A 27,703-nucleotide genomic window follows, 5' to 3' on the forward strand; every position below is an offset into this window, starting at 1 on the left:
GATAGTATTCTATAAGTTGCATGCATCACATGGCAGCATTCCCATGAGACACCCTGCATGCCACCCTGAAGTTGTGTGCTATCCTCCAGATTCTATATAGCGTGCGTACAGATCTGTGCCAAAATCGAAGCATATAATATAACAATGTATGTAACTTAATTGGCTTAACAAGCTAATCAGCATTGATAATAGCTCTTAACAAGCAATAATGAGCACTAATTGGCAATAATTAGAATTTACACACACAACTCGCTAAGCGCATTCTGTAAAGCAGTGCACCTAACTTTTAACGTGCGCAGGCAAAACGGGGCATGGTTATGGGTGGGAAAATGGACATTTCATGGGTGGTATAAAATTTAGGTGCATAGTTATAGAATATGGCCCAGTGTGCCTTAATCTACTTGCAGGGATTTACGCCACATTTTCATTGGTGTAAATGGAGGCACATAGTTTTAGGTGCTGAGATATCAACTAAGTCTATTCTATATACTGTGCCTAAATCTAGGCACTGCTTATAGAATACGCTTAGTCGGCATTGATTTCCATGCCGATATTTTAGGCGCCTTTATATAATGTATCTCCACCTATGTAACTTACACCAGTTGCAGAAGAGTGCCTAGCACTTACATATGTAATTTTTAGTTACTGACACCAACCATATATGTAACTGCTAGTATTCTGTAACATAATCACGCAATTGGTACCTAAATTTAGGCACCAGCTTATAGAATTGCCTATAGATTATCACTATAATGCTGAGATTTTTTCCTCAGGAAAATGAGGCTATAGTAGCAATGATGTAGGGAATAAAAGGTGATGTTGTTGTGGTGATAGAGTTGTTTCTACAAGCGGAAGTTAATGAGGAGGGTGAGCTTTACTGTTTTGATGGACTCCCTTCTTATGTCTGCGGTGATGTCCACTCTGTACATATGCTGGGGGCAATAATGTGTGCTAAGTCCACTCAGTGCACACTATTCCCAATTTCAATTCACTAAGAGGTTGTGTCATCTTCTTTATAGGACATACAATGTGATCATGGGTGCCTGAACATGTGCATATGATAGTACTTGACACAGCATAAAAAAGAGTTTTTTTACTAACTAAAATATCACTTCTGAGGTCCTTTTAAGGAACTGAATCATCTGGGTGTGGAGCTCTATTTCCGTGGTTGAGATGACACTCTTGTGATTGGCCCCTGAGACTCCTTGCTGAGTCACTTTCCTTCGCATTTTATATTCTGTGACTAGCCACATGGTGACATTCTAAGGTTCTAATGATCCAACAATCAGAACCAGAAGAAATACCCTATGTAGATAAAGATCCAAAAAGAAGAGGAGTAGGGTAGGACATTATTGGAAAGACAGCTCTTTTCTTCAGCCTTGTGGTGAATAAGATTTGAAATTGCACATAAAGCCATTTTTGATAGTACAGCACCGAAAAATTTGGCAGCATTCCATAAGATTTTGTGATCCCTGAGGCAGATGACCTTTGCCGAAACATGGCTCCTTGTTGGGTCTGTTCAATTTTGGTGCTTTATTCATAAACCTCTTGTTTTGAATTGCGAGACTTCCTTTTAATTTATATTTATTTATTGCATTTGTATCCCACATTATCCCACCCATTTGCAGGCTCAATGTGGCTTACATAGTTTCATGATGACATTGTCATTCCAGAATATCAGATACAGTTAGTAGTATGAAGAGATTAAGTAGGGAAGAAAGAGGAAGTGATTGGGCGGGTGATAGTTGAAGTGGATTTTCATAACTGGTTGGGTTGGGAGAGTGAATTAGTGAAGCTGTTGGTTCTCGTTGTAGGCCTTGTTGAAGAAGTGTGTCTTCAGAGATTTGCGAAAGTTATTTATTTTGACAATTGATTTCAGGTCTGTGGGTAGAGCATTCCATATTTGCGTGCTCGTGTAGGAGAAGGTGGTGGCATGCATCAGCTTGTATTTTAGTCCTTTACAGCTGGGGAAGTTCAAATTGAGAAATTTGCGGGATGTTCTTGTGGCGTTTCTGGGAGGAAGGTCCACTAGGTTCAGCATGTAGATCGGGGCGTCTGCATGGATAATTTTGTGTACAATCGCACATATCTTGAATGCAATGCGTTCTTTAAGTGGGAGCCAGTGCAGTTTCTTTCTTAGGGGTTTTGCACTTTCATATTTAGTTTTTCCAAATATGAGTCTGGCGGCTGTATTCTGGGCTGTTTGGAGTTTTTTGATAGTCTGTTCTTTGCAGCCCGCATATAGTGCATTGCAGTAATCCAGGTGGCTTATTACCATTGACTGTACTAGGGTGCGGAAGATGTATCTCGGGAAGAATGGTTTTACTCTTTTGAGTTTCCACATGGTGTGGAACATCTTTTTCATCGTGTTCTTCACGTGGGTATCGAGAGTGAGGTTTCGACCAATAGTAACTCCAAGAATTTTCAGGTTTTGTGAGACTGGAAGAGAGCAGTATGGTGTGATTATTGTAGAGACGTTTTTTGTGTTATGTTGGGAGGTGAGTACAAGACATTGTGTTTTTCCTGCGTTAAGTTTTAGTTGGAATGCATCCGCCCAGGTGTGCATGATTTGGAGGCTTTGGTTGATTTCGTTGGTGATTTCATTTAGATCATGTTTGAACGGGATGTAGATTGTGACATGGTCTGCATATATGTAAGGATTGAGGTTTTGATTGGCTAGCAGTTTGGCTAACGGTATCATCATTAGGTTGAATAAGGTTGGTGATAGGGGGGGATCATTGGGGTACTCCACATTCGGGTGTCCATGGGGGTGATCTGTCCACGTTCGTTGTTACTTGGTATGATCTTGTGGTTAGGAATCCTTTAAACCATTTGATTACTGTGCCTCCTACTCCGAAGTATTCTAGTATATGTAGTAGTATTTCATGATTAACCATGTCAAAGGCACTGGACATGTCGAATTGTAGGACGAGTATGTTGTTACCAGGTGCGATTGCTTGTTTGAATGAGTTCATTGCGGCTACTAGAACAGTTTCTGTGCTGTGGCTTGTCCGAAATCCTGATTGAGATTCGTGCAGGATTGAGTGTTTATTTAGGTATTCAGTGAGTTCTTTCGTCACTATGCCTTCCATGAGTTTGGTTATAAGTGGGATAGATGCTACTGGGCGGTAGTTGGTTAAGTCCATTGTGTTATTCTTAGCATCTTTCGGTAACGGGGTTAGTAGGATGTTTCCTTTATCCGTGGGAAAGAGCCCGTTTTGAAGCCTTTGATTTACGTGGTTCGTGAGGTCAGTTTTGAATTGTTTGGGTGCGGATCTTATTAGGCTGTTAGGGCAAATGTCTAGTTTGCATTGTGATTTGGCGTATTTTCCGAGCCAATGTGAGATTTCCTTTGATGAGAGCTTGTCAAAGTTGGTCCATGATCGGTCTGCTGGGCATTCCCCGGGTTTCGGGTCTAGACATTCAAGTATGTTTGTGTAGTCCGTTGTATTTGTAGGTATCATAAGTCTGAGCTTTATGATTTTTTCCTTGAAGTAGTTTGCGAGATTGATTGCTGATGGGGTTTCTGTGTTGTTGGAGGTGGCTGTAGAGGTATTTAGGAGATTGTTTACGAGTGAGAAGAATTTGTGTGTGTCTTTGTAGTTTGGTCCTATTTTGGTTTTGTAATATGTTCTTTTAGTTTGTCTGATAGCGTATTTGTTTTGGCTTCTTGTGCATTTTCATTGTTCTACCCTACTCCTCTTTAAGGTTCTAATTACACTATTCCAACTGCAATGCAGCTGGAACCCTGAGCAAAGAATGAGTCATGTGAAAAAGAGTTGAAATGTTCCAACTGCTGGTGACTAATTGGGCTACAAAGGCCACCAAGACACCTACTACAAAGTACAATTTCACCTTTTGCAGGTCATTAAAGGGATCAGCTCTGAAGTTTAATCTATGAAGCAAACTGATGTTGAAATCTCTCTCTCTTTCTTTCAAGAATAAGGCATCTAGACAGGCAGGGAAGGCAACATACAGTATACATCTTTGTAAAATAGCCTCCTGCACAGAGGTACTACTACTTCAAGGCGGGTATAAGTTTGTGCTTGTATACACCAGTAGAATTCAATCCTTCAATCAGTGTTACTGGAGCTGGGACAGTTTTTCTTCTGCCCCTTCATTTTCTAAATTGCTACTTTTCCCTCCAGGAAAAGTCTAGTCACCATTCAAATCAACACTAGCACTGCAGTGCGCCCACTCCTTACTAAAGGAGAAAAAAAATCTCAACTCAGGAACAACTATGCATATAGGGCTAGATACACAGGCGTATTCTATAAACCTCACCTAAATTTAGGTGCAGTTTATAGAATACACCTAAATCTAGGCCTAGTTTATAGAATACGCCCATTTTCTGTGACTGTATTTAGTTGTGCACATTTATTCCAAAGATAACCTGGTGTAAATGCCGACTCCTAAATTACATGTGGAACAGATATATTCTATAACAGTGCGTATAAATTCTAGGAATTCCTACAGCCACGCCCCCTTTTCATATCCACATCTTATAATTGAATATTTTTACTGCTGTAATTGTCTATTGCTTATGTTTGACTTATTCTTGCTGTATACCATCTTGAGTGAATTCCTTCAAAAAGGTGGTAAATCCTAATAAATAATTTATGCAAATCACTTTATAGAATACTCTTAGACATTTGTGGATGTAAATTCTAATTAATGCCAATTAGTTTCAGTAATTGCTAGTTAATTTCAATTATTGGCCCTGATTGGCTTGTTAAACTAATTAAGTTGCGTGCACAAATCCAGAATACGACCGGGGGATACTATATAGAATCTGGGGGATTGGGGAAAATTCCTTAAAGATCACCTAACATAAGGAGCTGGTATGCTAAATGCGTAACTTAGAATATTAAGGACAGTTATGCAATAACTGCTAATTAATGACAATTATCGCCAATAATAGCAATAGTGGAGGAGTGGCCTAGTGGTTAGGGTGGTGGACTTTGGTCCTGAGGAACTGAGTTCGATTCCCACTTCAGGCACAGGCAGCTCCTTGTGACTCTGGGCAAGTCACTTAACCTTCCATTGCCCCATGTAAGATGCATTGAGCCTACCATGAATGGGAAAGCGCGGGGTACAAATGTAACAAAAAGAAATAAAAATAAAATAATTGGTTGTTAAAGTCAATTAGCATCTAATTATTACATTATGTTTTGCATGAAACTGACCCTATTCTATAAATTGCATGCACAAATTTGGGTGCACAACTTTATAGAAGTAGGTTAATATTGCATAAATAGTAGGTATTATGCTTTCTGAGTGCTTACTTTTATAAACATATACCCCAGGAAAATTTTAAGTACCTACAGAAGACTATATATAAGGCTATTCTGTATACTGATGTTGCTTATAAAACGACATTCTAATTGCATAGATGCACTTTGTCCTTCCAGCATATGGGCAGAGGGAAATATGTCATAAAAGGAGTTCAGCCTGATGAGTGCAATATTGCCTTGTGTGGATGGCAAGCCAGGAGCAACTGGCTATTGTTCCCTTCTCAGAAGAGTGTGCCATGCCACTAGATAAAAGGGGACTGAAATGGTTTGTGAGAATGAGCTGGGGGGGAGGGGATTCCACTTAATGACAAAATATTGTTTCCTATTGAGGCAGGTTAGTTTTTGATACCCTTCCCAGCCTTTCTAGTTCCCCATTCCTATTATGTGCTGCAGTCTTGGCTATGCTATGGTTATTTTGATATTGTGCTGCTGCTACTACTCCTTCCCTCCCCAGGCCCCTGGGCCAAATGTGATTGCTCTTGACTGTTTTTTTTGTGTGTCGCCTTGATGGGACCCAAATGGCAGTACACCAAATTCTCTTAAATAAATAAATAAATAAATTCCAGAGGCTGGGGAGGGGTGGCAGAGTTGGAGATTTGTAAAGTGGAGGACCTTGGAAGCTAGGAGGGTCAGGTCTATATTTTCTACGTGAGCACAAGTGCCACCAGTTCATTATATCCCATCATTTTTTATGGTCTTTCCCACCAGTTATACATAATTCTACTCAGCATATACATATTGGTGACAGTCAATATGAAAGCTCTTAATTCCCTGGGAGGAGGTGATGGCCTGTAGACCAATCAACTGAGAGTTTGGTGAACTCTTCAGGTTCATAAGTACGTATCTTAACTCCCTAGTATATAGTGTGACATTGGGCTCATCATACTATCTCTCACGTATAAACTTGAGGAAGTCACATTACTGTCATATGCCCTTCATCTATCGAAACATAATAGGAGATTAATAAATTAGGAAGCCAGAATCTCAATTCTAGAGGTGACCACTTGCATGCATGTGATATACCTCCCATCAGTGATACAATCTAGGTGGTTTACAAAATCATTAAAATTAATAGAGCTAGGGGGAGAGAGGAAGAAAATTGTATAAATTGTATAGGTAGATAATGAAAAAGAGCAGATACAAAAAGAAGCAGGTTAAAGATAGTATATAAGAACATAAGAGTAGCCATACTGGGTCAGACCAATGGTCCATCAAGTCCAGTATCCTGTTTCCAACAAGTACCTGGCAGAAACCGAAATCATGGCAACATTCCATGCTACAAATCCCAGGGCAAGCAGTTGCTTCCCCATGTCTGTCTCAATAGCAGACTATGGACTTCTCCCTCCAGGAACTTGTCCAAACCTTTTTTAAACCCAGATACGCTTTATGAAGAGCCATTCTGGGGCCCTTTTACTAAGCTGCAGTAAAAGAGGCCCTACACTAGCGGCGGTAGCTGTTTTTATCATGCGCTAGGGCCCCTTTTACTGCAGTGGGTAAAAAGGCCCAAAAAAGAACTGTCTGTGCAGTAAGTTTGCCCTTGCCATGCGGTATTAATTTTACAAAAATTCCAGCAGCGCTGGAAATGCCACACACTGGGGACAGAACTACTGCTGGCAGCCACGTTGGGCCGGCAGTAGTTCTGGCTTGCCATGCTTTAATAAAAGGGCTCCTATGCAACGATGCTGAACACTGAATGTTGTATGGTTCTAATTGGATTTGTCAAAATGAGGATACTACCAACAAATTCTGTTGGGTGGCTATGAGAGTTCCAGAAGTGAAAGAAATAGTATATGGCTGGTATATTATATCTTTTGAACTACAGTTAAGATTTTCTTAGGAATTCTGGATGAAATTGGTAACCAATATTCCTTTCTGAGTAGTGAGGTAACATGATCCCACTTCTTAGTTTTGGTAATGAGTTTGACAAATGTGTTAGCGTCTTGTGTGGATGAAAGATACTGTGTATTTCCTCATTAATTTTAAGAATATTTATAGTGGCAATACAAGCACCATATGGTTTGATAAGTTCATTTTGAAAAGGTTCCTTTCTTGAGTGGACAGGTGGTTATCTCTTTCTTCTGGGCCTCTTTGTAAATAGAACTCCCTTAAAATTGTCCTGTAGCTCTCTGTACAGATAAGTATGTTACTCAAGTCTTGCATTTCTCTTTCCACAGCTGGTTCCAGCATCATGTCTTGCATTAGTTGCTTTTTCCTCTCCTTTGGGAACAGCGAGTCAGCCATGATTGCCCTGCTGTGTCTCTTTGGGGGGGTTAGCATCGCTTCCTGGAACGCACTAGATGTGCTTACTGTGGAGCTCTATCCTTCAGATAAAAGGTAACAATACCATCCCATCCCAGATCCTGTTTTGAACAGAGATTTCAAGTAATCAGATATGTCTCATTAGGCCAGATAGGGTTGTGGTGGGTTTGCTGAAAGACCTGCTCAATAGATATTTGGAGATGGGAGTTGTTCCATGGGTCTCAAGAATGGTGAATGTGATCCCTTTATATAAAAGAGGTTGGAAATTAATTTATTTACATTTTATTTCAAATCTTGTTAACATAGTCAAGACATTACTAGTTAACCAGTGGTGGAAAAACTAATAGAGACTCTTCTGAAGGAAAAGATAATGAAGTATCTTGAAACTGGTATGTTGCAGGGTCCAAGGCAGCATGATTTTTCCAGAATAAGAATATGTCAGATAAATCTGATAAGTTTCATCCACTGGATGACCAGAGAATTAGATGGGGGCGGGCACTGGATGTATTGCATTTAGATTTCAGCATAACTTTTGATACTGTCCTGCAGATTAAGCTCATATCTAAACTGAGACCTAAAGAGGTGGGAAGCACATTAGAAACTGATTGAGGGATAAACAACAGACTATGTTGGCAAATGGAGTTCACCACAAAGCAGGAAAGAGATCTCAGAGTGATTATTTAAAGGTAGTAAAACAATGCAATAAGACAGATGAATACTAGGTTGCATAGCATAAATATTTTAAAAGGTGACTATGCCATTATACAGTTAACTACTGAGACATAAGTGTCCTGTGGCCAATTCTGGATGTAACGTAAACAGACTTGAGGATGTCCAGAGAAGGGATATCAAAATAGTGCGTGGTCTGCACCAAAAACCTTTTGAGATGTACATAAGTACATAAATAATGCCACACTGGGAAAAGACTGAGGGTCCATCGAGCCACGACAGCAGCCAATCCAGCCTAAGGGCACTGGCGAGCTTCCCAAATGTACAAACATTCTATACATGTTATTCCTGGAATTGTGGATTTTTCCCAAGTCCATTTAGTAGCGGTTTATGGACTTGTTCATTAGGAAACCGTCTAATCCCTTTTTAAACTCTGCTAAGCTAACCGCTTTCACCACGTTCTCCGGCAACGAATTCCAGAGTTTAATTACGCGTTGGGTGAAGAAAACTTTTCTCCAATTTGTTTTAAAATTATTACACTGTAGTTTCATCGCATGCCCCCTAGTCCTAGTATTTTTGGAAAGCGTGAACAGACGCTTCACATCCACCTGTTCCACTCCACTCATTATTTTATAGACCTCTAGCATGTCTCCCCTCAGCCGTCTCTTCTCCAAGCTGAAAAGCCCTAGGGCTTGTGTGTGTGGAGGGGGGGGGGGGGGGGAAATAATATTCAGTTGGTAGTGTTTGCTGTTTTGCTGACCTCCGCCAGCATTATTCCTGGATATTCAGTGTCATGCTCTGCTCGCTAACACATAGCTGGTTAAATCAATATTCACCACTTAACTGTGATTTATGCAGTCCCATTTATGTGCTAAACCTGATTGGTTAAATTATGAATATCATAGCTTAACCGGCCAAGTGCTGACTCTGCCTTGGAACGCCCCCAACATAGCTGGTTTTTACATAGGTGCTAACTGGTCATTTTCAGCGAAGAAACTGGCTAAGTGCTGCTGAAAATGACCAGATAGCTCCGAACAAGCTATTTAACTGGTCAGCAGCCATTTCTGGCTGGTTAAATTGCTTTGAATATCGACCCCTGTGTTGTTTAATTTTGTACCATGTAGAGGTTGTGACAGCTTCTGTTTATTAGGTATTAATTGGAACACATAATTTGACGAGGGATTCCTAACCTTTTGCACATAGCTGTACGTGACAGAGAATTTTTCACTTACTTAAATTATCACTTCTGAGGTCCATAAGGAGCCAGATCTGCTAAGCATGGATGAGGTAGAACTTGATTGCCCCCCAGGACTTCTTGATGTATAGATTTACACAGAATGTGACAGCAGAGGTCATCTACCTTAGAATTTGATTTTAATACACGTGCCCTATGACCAGCCATATGATGATATGTTAATGTTCGAAAGACACTATTCCAACCACAGCACAACTGGAGCCCTGAGCAAGAAACATCCAGGTACTGGATTGAGAAACAGTTGAAGTGTTCCATTTATACTAGTGACCACTGGATTACAAGGCCACCAAGATACCAGCCACAATGCAGAATTTCACCTTTTGCATGTTATTAATGGTTGTGAACTCCACAATGTAAACTATGTGCCTCTCACAGAGGCAGACTAATATTAACCTTTTTCTCTCTCTTTCTTTAAAGAACAACAGCCTTTGGTTTTCTGAATGCACTCTGCAAATTGGCAGCCGTCCTTGGAATCAGCATCTTCACTTCCTTTGTGGGGGTGACGAAATCCGTGCCCATTCTGCTAGCCTCAGGAGCACTGGCATTGGGCAGCTCACTAGCTCTTAAGTTGCCGGAGACACGAGGTCAGGTGTTGCAATGAGAACCACTTCAGCCAAGGAGAAATTAGATTTGTAGACACTGTGAAATGCTTTATTTAATTCTTTCTTCATATTTTTTTTTTAGCACCAATCCCTTTCTCTCTCACTCCTCCTTCATATGTTTTGTTGTCACTTTCTATATGATCCAACTTTGGAGAAAAACCAGCTGTTCCCGCAGGAGGTGGAGGAAGCACTAGTTTGCACTAATCTCAGCTGAAAGGCTACAGAGAAAGTGGTTTAATTTGTAGACAGCTCAATGCAGCAGGTATGAAGCCAATTGGTGCAGAACTCATGCAACCAGTCATTGAAAGAAGTACTTCTTGTCTGTATCCTAACAGTACATTCAATAGACAGACTTCTGTTAAATAGTCATTGTTTGTGCTACAAATTAACTTCCAGTGGACAGTCCTTCCCTCCCCCCCCCCCCCCCCCCCCCCCCCCCCCCCCCACCCATTTCTGTATTAGCTACAATAGATTTTCTGTATAAGGTTGGTTTCTAGGAGCCATGCAATGTGTGTGCAATAGTGAAGGATAGGTGTTCGGAAAAACTTCACCATCCTGTTGCTTGAAAGACATATCAAAATGATGACTTTGCTTTTTGAAGGAGGCAATTTCTCCATGCAAATGCTGCCTAAACAGTGCAGCATTCTGGCAGAAGAAATCTTGGATAATGTTGAATGTTATGGTTAACTATCTGAAGGCCACAGGCAAAAGTCACAAGGAAGTGTAACCTCCAAAAAAAGATTTCCAGAATGCATATTTTACAGGTTTCTGCAGTTTTCTACATTCCTGTTTTCCTGCCAATGCAATTTGTTTTTCATTCATAGCTTTACAGTGTGCATACTGGATCAGGCTCTGGTTGTTGTTCTCCCAGAATCCAAATGTACATCTGTGGAGAAAAGGACCCAGACGGGGACTACCCAAAAGCCTCCTATTTCCCACAGTGGAGGGGCTTTTGTCACAACAGTGCTTCACTGCTGCTGACAGCAGTTTAGTATCTTCTTCAAGGTCAGTTTGTTTGTAGTCCTTTTGGGTCTACCATGTCCTGGATAGTATTATTAGGTACCTCCTATTGAAATGAGTGAGATATCACATCACTTCATGCATTCATGTCACCTAAGTCTTCCTAAAATGTGCTTCTTTATCAGCTGACTTACTTTGCTGTTTTTAAAAAATTTCCTTCTCAGTATGCTTGGAAGAGGGGGGGCTCCTGCACAGTTCAGAAGAAAAGCCAGCGGGAGAAAGGAAGGGCACAAGTCTTAAAATTTGCCCCATCCTCCAACTTCAGCATGAATAAATCAGTGTGCCTGAAGTTCATAACATGTCTTTCCTCTAACTTCAGGCCTTTTAGAGGCTCGTTTAGTAACAATCATCAGCCCAAAGCATCAGCCAATTCAGACTTTAAACCCCTTTGAGTAGCCAGATATTTATAGCTGAACAGGACTCTTACCTGGTAACAGGAGCAGTGAATTAACTTTCAAAATAGTCACTGAATCTAAATCCAACAAATATAGTATCTGGGAAGTCACTGAAAGATGGTATATTGAAAACAAAATTTTGTCAGTGTGAGGGGCCCATCTTGGTCTGTCCTCCTGTTCTTCCAGTATGGTGGTAATTCTATAAGGAGCTGTATGCATGTTAATGCTGGTATTCTTATCATTTACATATGTATGTGAACATATATGTGTGTAAAAAGCAATAATCTAGCTTCACGTTATTCTGTACATATGTGCATATATTTGATAACATGTACATTGCAGGTGGGTGTTCACATGAATGGAGTCTGGTAGAGCATGGGCAGGGGCACATTTATAGCTGTATGACTAGTGTATGTGCTCACGCCTGAATACATACACATGTATATATCCAGTTACACTAGTATTCTATACAGGATAGTAAACACCTACTTTTATAGAACAGATGCCTATTTGTAGAATTGCCCTGTTAATACCTGTCTGATTTGTCCCACTGCTACCATGGCTGCTTCTTGGAGTCCAAGATCCCACCAATATGTTGATGTGGGCTTGTGATTAATATTTGACCATGGAAGGTTCCCCCTATGTTATATAGTGGTTGTATAACTACCTTCCTGTGAAGAAGGATAGCCCACTCAATTTTTATCATCTCCCCTGGATGCTGAACTTTGAGGCTATCGATGAAGCACGGTGATCTTATGGCTATTTCCTGATGACCTGTGACAGCCATGCCAAGCTCAGGAGTTATCCTGGCAATTGGATTTCTACCACACTGACTGCCACTTTCCGCTCATCAAGGCACAACTTCATATCTGTGTGCCTCAATTTCCTCATTGCAATAAGACTAGAGAGCTAATGTGAAAGATGATAGAGGAGTGAAAACAACAAAAATAACTACTTTCCAAAATAAATTCTATGCTGTTATTCCCTTCCTCACCCCCACTTATTTCATTCAAAATCCTATATTTTTTATGTTTGAAAGCATGCTAGAAGTCAGAAATGTCCTACAGAAAGAAAATAAGGTTAAGTAAGCTATATTTATTTATTAAAATATTTATTTGCTGCATTTGTACCCCACATTTTCCCACCTATTGCAGGCTCTATGTGGCTTACATTATGTTGCAAAGGCATCACTTTTAACATTAATATTATTTATTTATTTATTTAATTTATGACATTTATATCCCACAGTATTTCCTGTATTTTGTCTAAATAGTCCTCTAATTCTTATAGTCAGCTACCAACAGCTGCTTCCCTATTACAGGCACCTGCAATTCCTACAACAGTCCCTTACTTATAAAGAACCAGTGAGCTCTGTTCAAGGAGAGAGGGAATGCTCTTCCTGCGTTCAGTATTATTATTAGGGCTGGGCAGTTTATGTTCTGGCCCTTCATTTCCTAAATCCTGCTTCTTCCCTTCAGGAAAAATCTAGTCATTCTTTAAAGCAACACCAGCACTGCATAAAGCTTGCTCTAATAAGACAAGAAAGAGAGAGCAGCTCACCAGATAGCTACTAATTCTCTCCTGGGCTTGGATTATAAATCATTTTAGAATAGGTCACTGTGTGAGTAATAGTGGTGACCACTTTTATCTACTGTACCAAACCAATGCAACCAACAGTTAACTGCTAGAAGGTCAATGGATGTATAATTTTGCTAAGATCTAACATTTGGAAAGCTGTTAATGATGGTTCCACATGGCCACATTCAAAGGCACCAGTAGGGTGGATAATTGTAACAGATCACCTAATTTGTGCAAGTTACACCAGTTTTCTAAGGCAAAATACATTCATACAATGTATTTGAAAATGACCCCACTGAAGCTACACTCAGACATTTAACATCTGTTAGTAATGCACAAAATCTGAGAATGTCAACCATGTTTTTAAAAATCCCAAAGTACGTGTGTAAGTCCAAACCCCACCCCAGTTCTGCTTCTACACGAGTGAAAGGAAACACAAAATGGCATTAAGGGTTAGATTCTATATATGACGCCTGAAAATTCTGCACGGAAAAAATACACCTAGGTGCAATCTGTAAAGTACATCTAAATTTTATAGAATAGGCTTAAGTTTCCGCGTGCTATATAGAATAATGCCGAGTGCCTCTCCACGTGACCAAATGTAGTTGTGGCCATTTATGCCATGTTTTCATTGGTGTAAATCCTGACACATAAATTAGGCGCAGAGCGAGTGTGTTCTATAACAATGTGTATAGATTTTAGAAACATCCACACCCTGCTTGTGGCCATGCCCCCTTTCAACTATGAGACTTAGAATTTCGGCGCCCCACATTACAGAACGCTTAGTGAGTTGTGCATGGAAATCTTAATGCCAATTAGTGCTAATAATTGCTGGTTTATTTATTTTTATTTATTTATTAGGATTTATTTACCGCCTTTTTGAAGGAATTCACTCAAGGTGGTATACAGCAAAAATAAGTCTAACATAAGCATTAGACAATTACAGCAGTAAAAATATTCAAACAACAGTACAAAGTATGGCATCGTATACTACTTACAATGTTCAACACAAAATGTAATAAAACATTTTAGCAGACAGCATAGAGTGTAAACAAATATGAAACATATAGATAAGAGAGTAAGAAAATAAAGACTACTTAACATCCAATCAACAGCACTGATTAGTCAACCAATTCAGTTATGCATATTGTTATAGAATACATTTCGATTTCTGCACAGAAATTAAAGTGCCCGGGGTAAGTGCATATCATACTCCTACCCATATATAATACTGACAAATTTATAACATGTTATTTCCATGCATAAAGTTCTGCTGTCTGCACATAAATAGCTTTTAAAATTGCCTCTAAGAGAGTATGTTTCTGTTGTTTAAAACTTTCTACACTGCTCTATTGGATGGGACGGTCAGAGTGGTATACAATACTAAACTTCAAAGTTTGAACAGGAATACCATAATTTGGATAGGACAGAATCCCAATCACACAAACCTAAACAGATAAAAGAAATAGACTTTTTTAAGGTAAGAAATAAACAGGAATCATACCTAGGCTCAAGATTCAAATAGCTGAATTCCAAATGCCTGTTTGAAATGATAAGTTTTCAGTCCAGTCTTAAATGTACTTAAGTATTCATTTTCACAGTTTCTATTCTAGGCGGACTACAAATCAATATAGACAGTTTAACCATATAAATCAAAACCATACAAACTAACTAAAATAAAATCAACAACCCACATAAGTTGTCCTGATACCATTATAAATTTGAAAATATCAAAGTTTATTTATCCAAATGATATATTCATACTGAATGCCTGACCAATCAAAAAGGTTTTTAATACAATTTTGAATTCCTTCAGATCTCTCAAAGATCAAACCTTTGCTGGTAGTTCATTCCACATTTTAGGTCCTGCAACATAAAAAATAGATGTCCTATTCTCTTCAAGACGTATCATATGGAAAGATGGCACAAACTAACAAAGTAGCGGCTGCATATTGCAAAGTACGTGATGAGTGATATATATATGCAACGTAGCTGATACTACTGAAGAAATCTTGTTTATCAAGACTAAATACCAGTGATAAAACCTGATATTCGATCGGTAGCCAAGCAATGTAATCAAGACAGGAGTAATATGCTCTTTTCTTGATTGTCCAGTAATTGTGCAATTCTGTACAATTTGCAGGGATTTTAATGATCATTTAGGTACACCCAATAACAAGATTGCTCAGCACAGAAATGTAAAGGCAATTCATTCCACGATCTAAAAGCCAAAAAAAAATAAGCTGAACGTCTTGTGGATTCAAAACTTGCATGACGTGGAGCAGGGACAGCAATGTTATTAACAAGTTTCCTAACTTACGTGTTGTATATGCACATAAACTAAACCAGTTTTCAAAAGGCCAGTATGTGTGTACTTTATATCCCCCCAAACAATACCTACACAGTTCATCTATTTAATAGGGAGACATTTCCCAGATTATTTTACACACATATGTGCCTATTATATAAAGTATATGCATAAACACTAACTCCTTCCAACCCTGTGCTGGAAATACCTCAACTCAGTTCAGGTACTTATACGTATACAGGCAAATTGCTGAAAGCAAACATTGTTTTACTCTTGGAAATTATCCCCTAAACAGATAAAAAAAGAAGGTTAATGTTTGATATCTAAATATATGAGCAGTTTAGAAGTGTGGCCTTGTGGCTCAGGTCACTTAAATTTCAGGACATTTAACATCTTAAATTGCCCATTTATTACTGGTGCTGGGGATTCAGGCATCCAACCAGGCTCCTCATTTGCATATCCAGTTTGATAGTTAGATAGTTTTAGGTGTCTAACCCTAATTGAAAATCTGTTCTCTTTTCTGTGCATGTAACACCTATAGAGGCATATTTTCAAAGCACTTAGCCTTCCAAAGTTCCATAGAAACCTATGGAACTTTGGAAGGCTAAGTGCTTTGAAAATATGCCTGTTAGTCTCTTCTTAAGGGCACTGCTACTTGTTTCTGAACCCCTCGATTTATGCACTGAAATCTTTTAGAGAAGATGCCTCAGTTAGGTCTGATACACCAGTTTCAGGGTCTGAAAGTAAAATTACCATTATCGGTTTCATCTTGTGCCCTTCTCTTCCTCCCATTTCCATCTGTCCTCAGTGGTTTCACATACAAACATGCATAGGGTCTTCTTGTGTGATGTAAAAGTGTAATATACTGTGATGCTTAACCTTCTCAAAGAATGTCAGGTACCTTGGGAAAGCAGGGAACAGGGGCTTCAGGGTGACAAACTCAGCAATAGTGCCAGCGATAACCTGGAAATGTTTTACGTTACAAACTGCACATCTGTCTACACAGGGAATTTTTTTTTTAAACAGGAATCTCCTTTTAACAGACTCTGAAACCGACACTTCAGCCACTCCAGAGCTTAACAGGAAATGGTTAACATGAATTGTTTTGGTATAAATAGTTGACTACATTAAGCCTCTTAAGCTCATGAGCTGGACCAAACCCCTAGAGGGAAAAAATAGTGGGTACTAATTACACACCTCACCAGGTCATTGAGCATAGCTTGAAAACAAAGGCATGGCAGATGGAGCACAAAAAAAAAGAGATTAAACTCAGTAGCAACTTGTTCTGTATATAGTATACATTGTAATGTAAGTGTACAGTACAATTATGTTCAGCACAAATGTCTCTTATATCCACTGGTTATACCATACAGTCATTGAGGTTTTGTCACTTTAACTTCATCATTCCATGACTTTGAAAAAGGCACAACTTTGTGCATGGCATTTAACTGCCAGAATCTGGTACCTGGACTTTATCCTGAGGCACTGACCAGGATAATTTTGTATCTACTGGGGAACCTCAAAGAAGATTAGCCATACAAGGTGTAGAAGAGCACAACGCTATGCCACCTCCAGGAGGCTGATGCTTCCTCAAGCACATGGGCTTACAAACAAGGGGTCAGATTCATATCAAGAATAAGAAGAGGCATCCTGGAGATAGTAAAGTTCTTCAGTTAATAGACTGTAATGCCTTTCATATTTGGATCCGATATGCTTTAAAATAGACATGGATTTGCAGCCACCTCTGGTACGACTAGCTCTTCACACCAGTTTACACACAGCATACAGCTTCAGAAGGTGAGAAGGAACAACTTCATGATTGTTACCCAACTGTAACTGGGGTGAAGAGAAGCCAAAGGAGACAGATTAAGCATCATGCATAAATTCAGAAAGAGAGTCAGTGACTGATTCGGGGCTGAAATGCACAGCTGTGGCATATCAGCGTGTCTCTTATGACAGGAACCAAGGCTCTGTTTAGTAGACCATGCTGCCTCTTGATGCCTGTAAAAGTGGAGCTTGGTAAGAAATACTTCTGCACTTCCTTTTCTAGGAACAAATTGAAATGTCCTCAATTTCTTCCCCATTAATGAAGATTTAGGAAGGTTAACTGCGTCAGCAAAAAATCGGAAACCATCACTTGAGAAGTCCTACATAAGAATTAAGAATGGCCCAGCATTCAGATTTCTCAGTTCACAAGGTGTGGGAAAAATTAAGGATATTCCCTACAACTGTTTGTGGAGACATTGATAAAAACAACTTGGAAATCTAGAAGACAAAACTTTGGATTGTTCTCCTGTGCAAATCAAAAATGTTTTTTGATCAGTGTGAAAATGTACAACCCAACATTGGCTTGTCACAGAACAGCTGTGACATTTGATCTGTGTGCCGTGTATGCTACATTGCCTGTCACCAATTGCCAAAAACTTTTCTACATTTTCAGTGTGTTTTTTTTTTTTTTCTTCATTTCTTTTCCTTCTACTGTTCCAAAATGTTAAATGATGTTTAGCGACACAATAGTCTTTAGATGATGTGTTTGGGGTGTGACAGTGAGTGGAGGACAGGGTTTGAGGAAAAGTCTGGTGCATGTAGACATTGCATGATGGTTTCCAGGCCTCAAAGCTTGCTTTATTTATTTACTGGAATTCCCGCCATTAAGTGGCAACTCAGCGTCTTTCAGAAAACAGGGGCCCAATGAAATCCGCGATCCAGAAAGCACCATAAAGGTATGTTTCTGGCACACATGCTCCTTTCTGGGGCATATTTTAAATGTCTTTTTTGATGTTCCCCAGATTTTATGCAAAACCCATAGGTGGCAACTCAGTTGGTGACAGTGGGTGCTCAGCAGAGGGAAGGATCAATTTGTATTGTGTTTGGTAACCCCAATCAATTCTGAAATATTGGCACAGTACATTCACACATTTCTATTGGCATAATTTACAGCTAAATTTCAAAAGGAAAATTCTACAAAACTTGCACAGAAAGCGACAGTGTAATTTGCTTCTGCTATTTCTGTGGGCAGCTTCATGGGGAGCAGGCTCCTGAGGGGCAGGAGTAAAAAAACATATAGTCCTTGGAAAATGCAAGTGTACATTCATTGTTTACTGCCCCTGACCTAAACATATACTGAGAATGTTTCTTTTCTATCCAGCTAAAAGCAAGTATTCTGCATGAGCTGTTACCTGTGTCAGAAAATGGTCCCCCTCAGTATCTAGTAACAACTCCATTGTTACCCTGCTATATTCCTTGGAAGATTCTACTCCTAATACATGAGTAAACAGAAACAAGGATGATCATCTCAGGAGCATAGCCAGACCTGCCATTTCAGGGTGGGACCCGAGTTAACCCGGGTGGATCCTTTCCGCCCCCACCCTCGTACATACATAGTTTTTTTAAATACCTTTCCCTCTGCCCCTGCTATAGTCATCTCTCCCCTCTGCCATCTGCTTTACTCCCCCTGCCCTCCACGGTCTACCCCCAAGCCACTGCCAGCAGCAATTCCTGTAGGCAACCTGCACCGGTCCTAAAGGCTTCCGTCTACCACATCCCCGCCAATGAAGAAGAAGTGATGTCGAGGGCGGGATGCGGTAAAGGGAAGCCTAGAGTGCTGGCACAGGTCGCCTAAAGGAGTTGCTGTAGATGATCCCTCAAAGGTAGATGGGGGGGGGGGGCAGAGAGATGGGTAGCTACCGTGAGAGAAATAAAGAGAGAGAAGAGTGACGTACCACCAATGAAGTGGTGGCCACTAGACAGGTCCACCAATAGCTATGCCATTGGATCATCTCCATAAGAAATGTTTTTTTTTCTTGTTTACTCTGTTAATGTTTGCCATATGGCTTCATAATGTAGTTACAGTGACAGACTGAGAGAAAATGACCCCCCATGATATAGCATTACACTAACTGGCTCCCACTCAAAATGACTCTCCTGATGCTGGAGGTAGGGGATAGCTGTAGCAAAAGCAATCAGAGTTTTTGATAAAATGAGTTGACATCGCTACAAGAGCTTGTCTTCAGGGTATCTGTCATCCAAGGGTTAAATTTTTGATGAGCAAAGAATCACTCAATCCTTCTAGAAAGTTATGCTCTTTCTATGCCAGAAAGCATTGCCTAGTGGTCTACACTAATTTTTAAGTCAGAGCCACTTTGGAGAGCCTCCAATATCTTCTCACGCAGGGCCGTTACACTGTTTGACCACTGTGCGTCAATGACATCCATTCTCACCAACCCACCTTCAGACTTATCATTGGAGGTATCCTTGAGGAAAGTATTTCCAAAGTCATTTTCTTTGTCTATTGAGAAATGTCTTGTCCTTCAAGCATGTGGTTCTTCCCCCATCCACTTTTTCCCTTCTGTTGTGAGCTCAGTAAGAGAGACAAATAGTAGCAAAAAACAGAAAGATGGGGGCCAGAGGTCATGATCATGTCATCACCCTCTTTGAGCAAGAACGTTGGCTGCCTGTGGATGCACAAATTAATTAAAAACTGCTCACACTAGTTCATAAAATCCTTACTACTAACCAACCTCCAATTCTTGCAAGCTACTTGATTCCCTACTCCTCTAGTTGCCTTCTTCGATCTTCGCAACAAAATCTTCTGTCCATTCACTCCTTTCATATTGTTTTCTTGAATGCTCTTCAGAAATCTGTTTAATGTTGCAGGCCCTACCATTTGGATTGTGTAAACTGCAATCTCACTTGGATTTTAAGGCAGCCCTTAAAACTCACCTATTTAAGCAGATATTTGAATCCTCCCTCTAAATTTGACTGTCTGACCTTCGTCTGTTGCCCTTGCCCTTTCGGGAGCTTTGCTTGGTGCACCAAGTTTGTTAATTCTACTGCTTTAGATGTAGTCACTTAAATGCAGATTGGATAGTCAGTCTTAAGGATCTCTATAGTTTGGTAAACCATGTGGCCAACTCTTGCAAATTGCAAACATAGGTTTTCCACAGACCACTATGTCTGTGTGATGAAAGCAAATTTCTGGCCACCGGAGAGCCCAAGTAGCGTCATTGCCTGAGCACACAATAAATAATATGCACTCTATAGCTTTCAGTCTGCAATAGATGTTCAAAAATGTTATTTGGAAACTTTTGACAAACTAGCTAGGCCCAAAATAAAGCCTGACTTTAGTCTCTCAATACCAGATAGGGAAAGGGGATTGGATTTGATATGCTGCATTTCTGTGGTTACAATCAAAGCGGTTCACATATTACATATAGGAACTTTACTTTGTACCTGGGGCAATAGAGGGTTAAGTAATTTTCCCAGAGTCACAAGGAGCTGCAATGGGAATCCAACCCAGTTAGTTCTCTTGTTCTCAGGCTACAGCACTAACCATTAGGCTACTCCTCAAAAACATATATATAGCGCTGTTTGTGGAAAATGAATCTGTCAGGATAGAGAACTAACAAATTTTCAGTTTGTTTTTGGCATGCCTTTTCACTCTCCCTTCCCCACAAAAATATACAAAACTGGCAACATATGAGAATATCAGCATCATATGATAATCCCTAATTATACAATTTTAATACGTGTAATACACTAAAAATATTTTCTGCTAGGGCTTCAAAAGATTTTGAGAGCATGCTTGTCTTAAAAGACGGTGATGCGTGGATTTGATCTATGCATGTCAGGAGGAGACCTGACCCTGGCGTCACATGCACCAGAACCCCTCCGAAACAACCACTGGCCCCTTTCCATTTCTACTAAATGTGGTTTGACTTCTCTTTCTCCATTCTTCGATGTACCTGGTTCTATGTAGTATAGTCTGTATTCTACCTGTACCGTGGTGTAGTTCCTAGGTGTTTGTAAAAGAACAAAAAAATAAAAAACACAAAATAACCTATGGTGTACAAAAACACAAAAGCAGGTTAAAAACAAACTAATGATATCTCAGTTGTGGTCCTCAGTTTGTCCAATTTTGTATAAATTAAAAAAAAAGAGGTTAGATAAGGCAGCTGTTTTACATGTGTCTTGCAGAAAAAAAATAATCGGTGCTGTGTGAGATCTGTATGAAATTTTTTGCTGGGGGTCGTGGCGTCCCTTGTTGGCACAATCCAGTGATTATGAAATCTCTCAATAATAATAAAAATCTATCTTAAAAATACCAGCATTAATGCAATTAATGTCTCTGTTTGGAAATGTTTACGGACTCTCTGAATTTAATCTATTTAATGTAATGCCCTCTTTGATGAAGTAGATGATACACTTGAAAAGGCTGCCAGAAAGGCTCACCGTCATGATTGTCACAGAGACCAACAAAGTGATGGAGGTGTGGGAGAAAAGACAAAGTAAGTAGATTGTATCCATGCTGTCAGGGAATAAAATCTATAACAAGAACATTTAACACACTATACCTCCAGTACAGGCATATTTGCCAAACCAAGGCAATGGTGGGGGCAGAGGATAGTTGTTTAATATTCTTTGAACAAGCTCATTTGCCCTTCAATTTTGTAGCTCTTTATCATAAAATGTTTGCTTTATTGTTTATGCCTTTTAACTGTGGGTTTCCTGTTGTATACTTATTCCCTGATAATACTGAATTGGTAAATTCCTGTCCTCTTTTACCCTTACACCTGCACCACATTTCTTTAGTTCACTCTAAAGATAGTAGAAACCTTTCACCTCATAGCTAAGATTAAGACTTTGAGGCATAACCCAAGAATAGCCCCTTCTTGGTCTTTGGCTGCAACTAAGAACATGTACAATTATATGGGAAGGGGGGCTATGTGCCCTGCCATTCAGCTCTATTGAGGACCCAATTATATTACAATTGCCAAAGCCTAATTAAACTTCCTGCTTATTTGAATAAAGTAACATCACAGTAGTCAGAAGGCGAATGGAGTCAGAATTTTGGCCATTTTCTGCCCTGCAGTTTCACAGAATTTTTGCACATTTCAGAACAGGTGAAATGTGTTAAACTGTGTCTTGTAAAAAATCTCCACTCCTTTATATGTTTCATATTCTGCTGTCTAAAAAACACAGTTCAAAATATATGAAAGTAGGTGTGGTTTATAGAATGTGGTGCAGTTTATAGAATAGCCTAGCAGCCATGTCTGTACCTAATTCTAGGTGCGGCTATTTATGGCAAGTAAAACTTGGTGTAAATACCGGTGCCTAATTTAGGCACGGAGGTGTATTCTATAACCGTGTGTAAATGTTTGGAATGACCACGTCCCTTCATTCCATGGCCACATTCCCTTTTTGGTCCATTGAGCAGATATCATGTGAAGGTGTGTCATAGGTGTAACATACACTGTGAAAGCCATGTGGCCCAACAATCTCAACATCTGCTGAGCTGTGATCTGCTGAGAAGCACGAACCTTGGATGCGAGAAGATTGCTCACTCTCATGTGTAGGCTCTTATACCATCTCAGTATCGAGCAGGGATCCTATGAACTCCAATCGCTGGACAGGGCTGAGATGGGATTTGGGGTTGCTTAAAATGAACCCTAGTAGCTCGAGCACCCAAACAGTAATCCTCATGGACTCCTGAGCACTCTCCTCCAAGGTATATGAGCCAGCTCTGTGGGTGCTTGAGCACCCCCAATATTCAGAAAATTCCTTGTATGTGTCCAGGGAGGGGTTATTTCCATTGGGCTTAACACCCTCAATAATTTTGAAAAGTTGGCTCCTATGCTCCAAAGTGCCCCATACTAACCAGTCACCGAGATAAGGGAACACATGAACTCCCAGTCTACATAGCGATGCTGCAACTACCACTAGACATTTGGTGAAGACCCTGGGAGCTGATGCGAGGCCAAAAGGCAAAGCGGTAGTGAAAGTGATGCATTCCCAGTCGAAATCAAAGATACTTCCGATAGGCTGGAAGTATTGGGATGTGAGTATTGTTTTAAATTTAGGGTTCAGAGACCCCCAAGAAGGCTGGAGTGACCTTAAATCTGACTCCATCTCTAAATAGCACTAGTACTGGGGTAATCAAGGAGTTGTGAAGTTCTAAAAGGAATTGCCACTGAGAGAGAGACATCAAGTCTAAGGAAAAGATACCAGCCTTATGACAAACTGGATTTATGTCACAGGTTATACAATGCAGTGAAAGATAGCCTGATACAGCAAAAGCATTTATACTTACAGCCTTTCATCATTAAGTGAAGCCCACAAATCATCATTTGGAATGAGGAGTTTATTTGCCAAGATACAAGTCAAATCAGTGATTGACAACAGGCACGTACAATCAATTAGTTATAGGAATATAATAATCCAGCTGCAAACAGGTGTTAATTAGTTCCTAATCTTTTATAATTTCTTTTACCAATTAAAGGTTTTACAAGGGAAAGCAATTAGGTAATTTGTCAATTCTGCTGGACACATTGGTTTCCCTTGGAGAGAGAGAGTGGCAACCCTTCTCTCTAACTTAAACCAGGAAATACCCTGATTTTTATAGGTGCCCTCAGGATATGGATAATATGACAATATATATACCTGATTGGATCTATGCTAATGTCATGGTTGTCACTGATTGGCTCATGCTAATGAGTAGCTTTTATCTTGCTAACATGGTTTTGTCTCTAGCTCGCTTGACCACAAATCTTAAGCAAGACCCTGCATCCAGCTACACCTTTCCTTTCTCACACCATGGCTGACCACAATCCTGCTCACAGTAAAGTCTCCCTCCCCTCTTGGACAGCTAGTTCCCTATTTTCTTTGCACCTGGCATGACTCACTCATTTCTCAACTTGTTTTCCTAACTTACATTAGAGAAAATTCCACTTTGTAACAGATACGGCTTCCATTTTGTGCTGAAATCCTCCATTTTGTTTCCATATCTATTGATCTAACTTTTCCTAATTTAGCTTATTTAGGCCTCAATCCGGGCTACAAACTAGGCCATACTTTTCCTGTAAGCTCCCAGTTATGTCAGCCATCAGATTTCTGACTAAGCCAAGGTCTGTAATGGCCTGAGCTCTATGACTGGGCCCGCCACCATTCCAGTGGGGGGGAGGGGGGGGGGGTCTCTGGCTGTACCATAATTATACAGTATATGTATCCTTTAAGACCAGAGAGCATAGCCAATCATTTTCCTGAATCATTGGGAGAAGGTTGCCCAGGGAAACCATCCTGAACTTTTCTCGGACTAGGAATTTGTTCAGGGCCCTTAGGTCTAAGATGGGACACATCCCCCTGTTTTCTTTTGCACAAAGAAGTACCTGGAATAGAATCCCTGCCCTTCTTCTCCTGGTGGAACGGATTTGACCACATGAGCCATCTGGGCGGAGAGTTCCTGCCTGTGCTGAGAGCTAATTGAATGAGCTCTCCGTGGGCAATTTGGAGGTTTGAGATACCAACTGAGGGTGTATCTGAGATGGACTATTTGAAGAACCCACCTTTGGTGAAAAAACTTCAACTGCCTCCAGACCGGCAAGTTGTCCGGGATGGACACTTTTACTGCAGCTATGCTCTGCTGGAACCAGTCAAAAGCTCGTCCCTTGTTTTGCCTGGAGAGCAGCAGGGGCCTTAGGCGCATGCTGTTGACATGAATGAGTGCACTGGGGTTGAGCCTGAGCAGGCTGGTGAGCCGAAAGGTTGTACCTATGCCTAGGATAGTAATAGGAACATCTTCTTGGCTTGCCAAATGTCCTCCTAGCTGAGGAGGCTGATGCAGAAGGCGCCTGGAGAAAGAAGAAATGGTATCAGTTTGTTTTTTTCATTTCGTCTGCGACCTCCACAGTCTCCTGTCCCAAAAGGTTATCCCCCCGGCATGGGGCATCTTCCAACCTCTGCTGAACAGAATGTTCGAAGTCTGAAACACGTTGCCATGAGAGTCTGCAAACTGTTACAGCTTGAGCAGAAATCCTGGATGTCTTAAGTGTCCCTTAACACGCCTTCTGCTGCTTGACCAACTGGCAAACTGACTTGGTCTGCTCCGGAGGGAGCTTTGTCAGCCAAGTTGGATAACTCGCGCATCGAATTTCGCAAGTAGATGCCCTGTGTATAAGGGAAATAAACACTGAAGCCTGGTACATGTTCCTCCCAAAAGAATCCAGGGTTCTAGCTTCTCTATCTGGGGGTGCCGAGGCATAGTCCCTGGAAGTCCTAGCTCATTTGAGAGCAGATTCCACTACCATGAAATTGTGAGGCAACTGAGGCCTATCAAAACCAGGTGCACTGTGGAGCCAATACTGGGTATCAATCTTCTTGGGCATGATAGGGACCGACAGAGGGGACTCCCAGTTCCTGACGAAGACATCCTTGAGTAGCTTGTGGAGAGGTACAGTCACAGCATCCTGGCCCTGGGCTCATCCTCCACTTCCAAAAGAAATAGAATGGCATCAGCCATTTCCTTTACAAAAGATGGAAATGAAAGGCTCTCTGGAGAAGACTTTATCCTTTCAGGTGGAGGGGAGGGTTCAGAGTGAATTCCATAGGACTCAGCCAAGGAAAATTACCTAGGATCCTTCTCTGAATCCCATGAGCGCTCCTCCTCGGTGTCAGACAATACCTCCCGATGGGAGTGTCTAGACCAAACCTGCCTCAATGCAGAGGAACCATGTCCTTGAAAACGGCGTCGAGAAGCCGGCTCCCACCTCGACTCTGGCGAAGCTTCTTCCACTGACATCGAGGGAGTGCCGGTTTGGGTGACAGTCAACACCTGTGTTGCATGCATAGTCATATGTCATAGTCATATGCATTGTCTTAGGCCGCACCACAGGCTGAGGGCCAGGCGGGGCTGCAACGGGAGACAGGGTAGGCGCGCAAGCACCCCCGATGCCGACACACACCGTTGCATGAGACCATATAGCAGCTCAGGGAGCAAGGCCCAGATGCACTCATTGAGGGTCGACACCGGGAAAAGCTAGGGTGCTGGCTCAGGCTGCAGAACCTGTGTGGTCAACACGGGTGCTAGATGTTGGCTGCTGGGAAACCGGAACATCGACACCTCCTTTATGGAGGGGGTGCAGTCCTCCCAGCGCTGATGCTTTTCAGGTGCCAAATCTTTCAACGCCCAGGAGCTCCCGGCACCATACATCAAGGGGGAACCGATGACAATGCTTTTTGGCCTTCGCCCAAAGTGTGTCACCAAGGGTCCTCAGTGGCAACAAGGACGATGTCGAATCCACACGTCACTTCGGGGTCAGGTCCAATGATGGACGGTTCCTGGGGCCCTGCACAGCAGGAGGCCTCAATGCAGGTGGAGACCCACTCGATGCTTCACTGCTCCCAGCGTCTAAGGGTCTAGCAGCAGCCATGCTTACTGATGTTCCCGATGCTGACACCTCTGATCTCGATGCTGATGTCGAGGAACGGGACTTGGCTCCAAAAATCCTCTCTCATTGAGCCTCTCTGGAAACCGGGGTCCTCTTCTTCATACGAAGACAAAGAACATATTTAGTGGGGCTATGATAGGGCCCAAGACACTGCAGAAACCAAGAACAGGTGTCTTTTCCAGAGACTGTCCGACTGAACCGGGTACAGCACTTGAAGCCACTGGAAACTTCTGTGGACAAGGAAGGAAAAACTTTGTCGGCTAAATTAAATGACACGATGGTGACTGAAAAAAGGGCAACGCACTGAAAAAGAAAGGGGAAAGTTCACGACCTAAGTCAAGGCCTAAAAGTGGCCTGATGGCGACGGAAAATAAAAGGAACTTAAAACCAGGAAAATAAAATATATATATAATAAAGGAAACTTAAAGGACGGAGGTTCCAACAACAAAAACACAAAAAATAAATGAAAAATAGCCAAAAAGCACAAAGAAAGCTCTCTAGGACTGAGCGATGTGAGGAGATGGCAAAAAACACTCCCTGTCCAGACTGTGGAAAAAAAAAGAAAGAGACTGCGTTCTCACGGCAGCGGGCAGGCACTCGCGTATGCACGGTTGAGCGCCTCGTGCTCCACAAAGCTCTCATTTAGCTTTGGTAAATTCTGGACTGGGCAATGTGTGTTGCGTTCTCGAGGACCTTGGCATACTGTCATGCTTCTTCCCCAGGAGCATTGGGTTCGTGAGTCCTTGGGCCACTACCGTGGAGCGGCAGTGGCAGGCAAGATCACCTTCAAGGTAGAGACGAGACAAGACTGGACCGGAACCCCGGACTGGAGTTCTACACAGGAATACACGGAACTGGAACACACCGGACAGGTGCGCACAGGAGTGGAGCCCGCTGGACTGGAACACACTGGAGTGGCCCCACTGGACTGGAACATACAGGAGTGAAACCCGCTGGACTGGAACACACTGGACCTAGGCTTCACCTACGCTTAACCACCTTTCCCCGAGGGTAGAGCCCTCAGGTTCGGGCAGCCGGCAGGACTTACAGGAAAAACCGGAACTGGAACTTGCAAGCAGGAACAGCAGGAATCAGGATCCA

General features: G+C 41.3%; 1 protein-coding gene across 1 annotated transcript in view; it reads left to right on the plus strand.

Moving 5' to 3' along the window:
- SV2A (synaptic vesicle glycoprotein 2A) overlaps positions 1–10,078 on the plus strand; it is a 57,568-nt gene extending 47,490 nt beyond the window's left edge. Inside the window, exons 11-12 of the mRNA XM_030187561.1 lie at positions 7,469–7,628; positions 9,895–10,078. Of these exons, the coding sequence (XP_030043421.1) occupies positions 7,469–7,628; positions 9,895–10,078 (344 nt within the window). The remainder of the gene's footprint in view (positions 1–7,468; positions 7,629–9,894) is intronic.
- Positions 10,079–27,703: the final 17,625 nt, after the last annotated feature.

Source organism: Microcaecilia unicolor, chromosome 14 (assembly GCF_901765095.1).
Source record: "Microcaecilia unicolor chromosome 14, aMicUni1.1, whole genome shotgun sequence".
Classification (NCBI taxonomy): domain Eukaryota; kingdom Metazoa; phylum Chordata; class Amphibia; order Gymnophiona; family Siphonopidae; genus Microcaecilia; species Microcaecilia unicolor.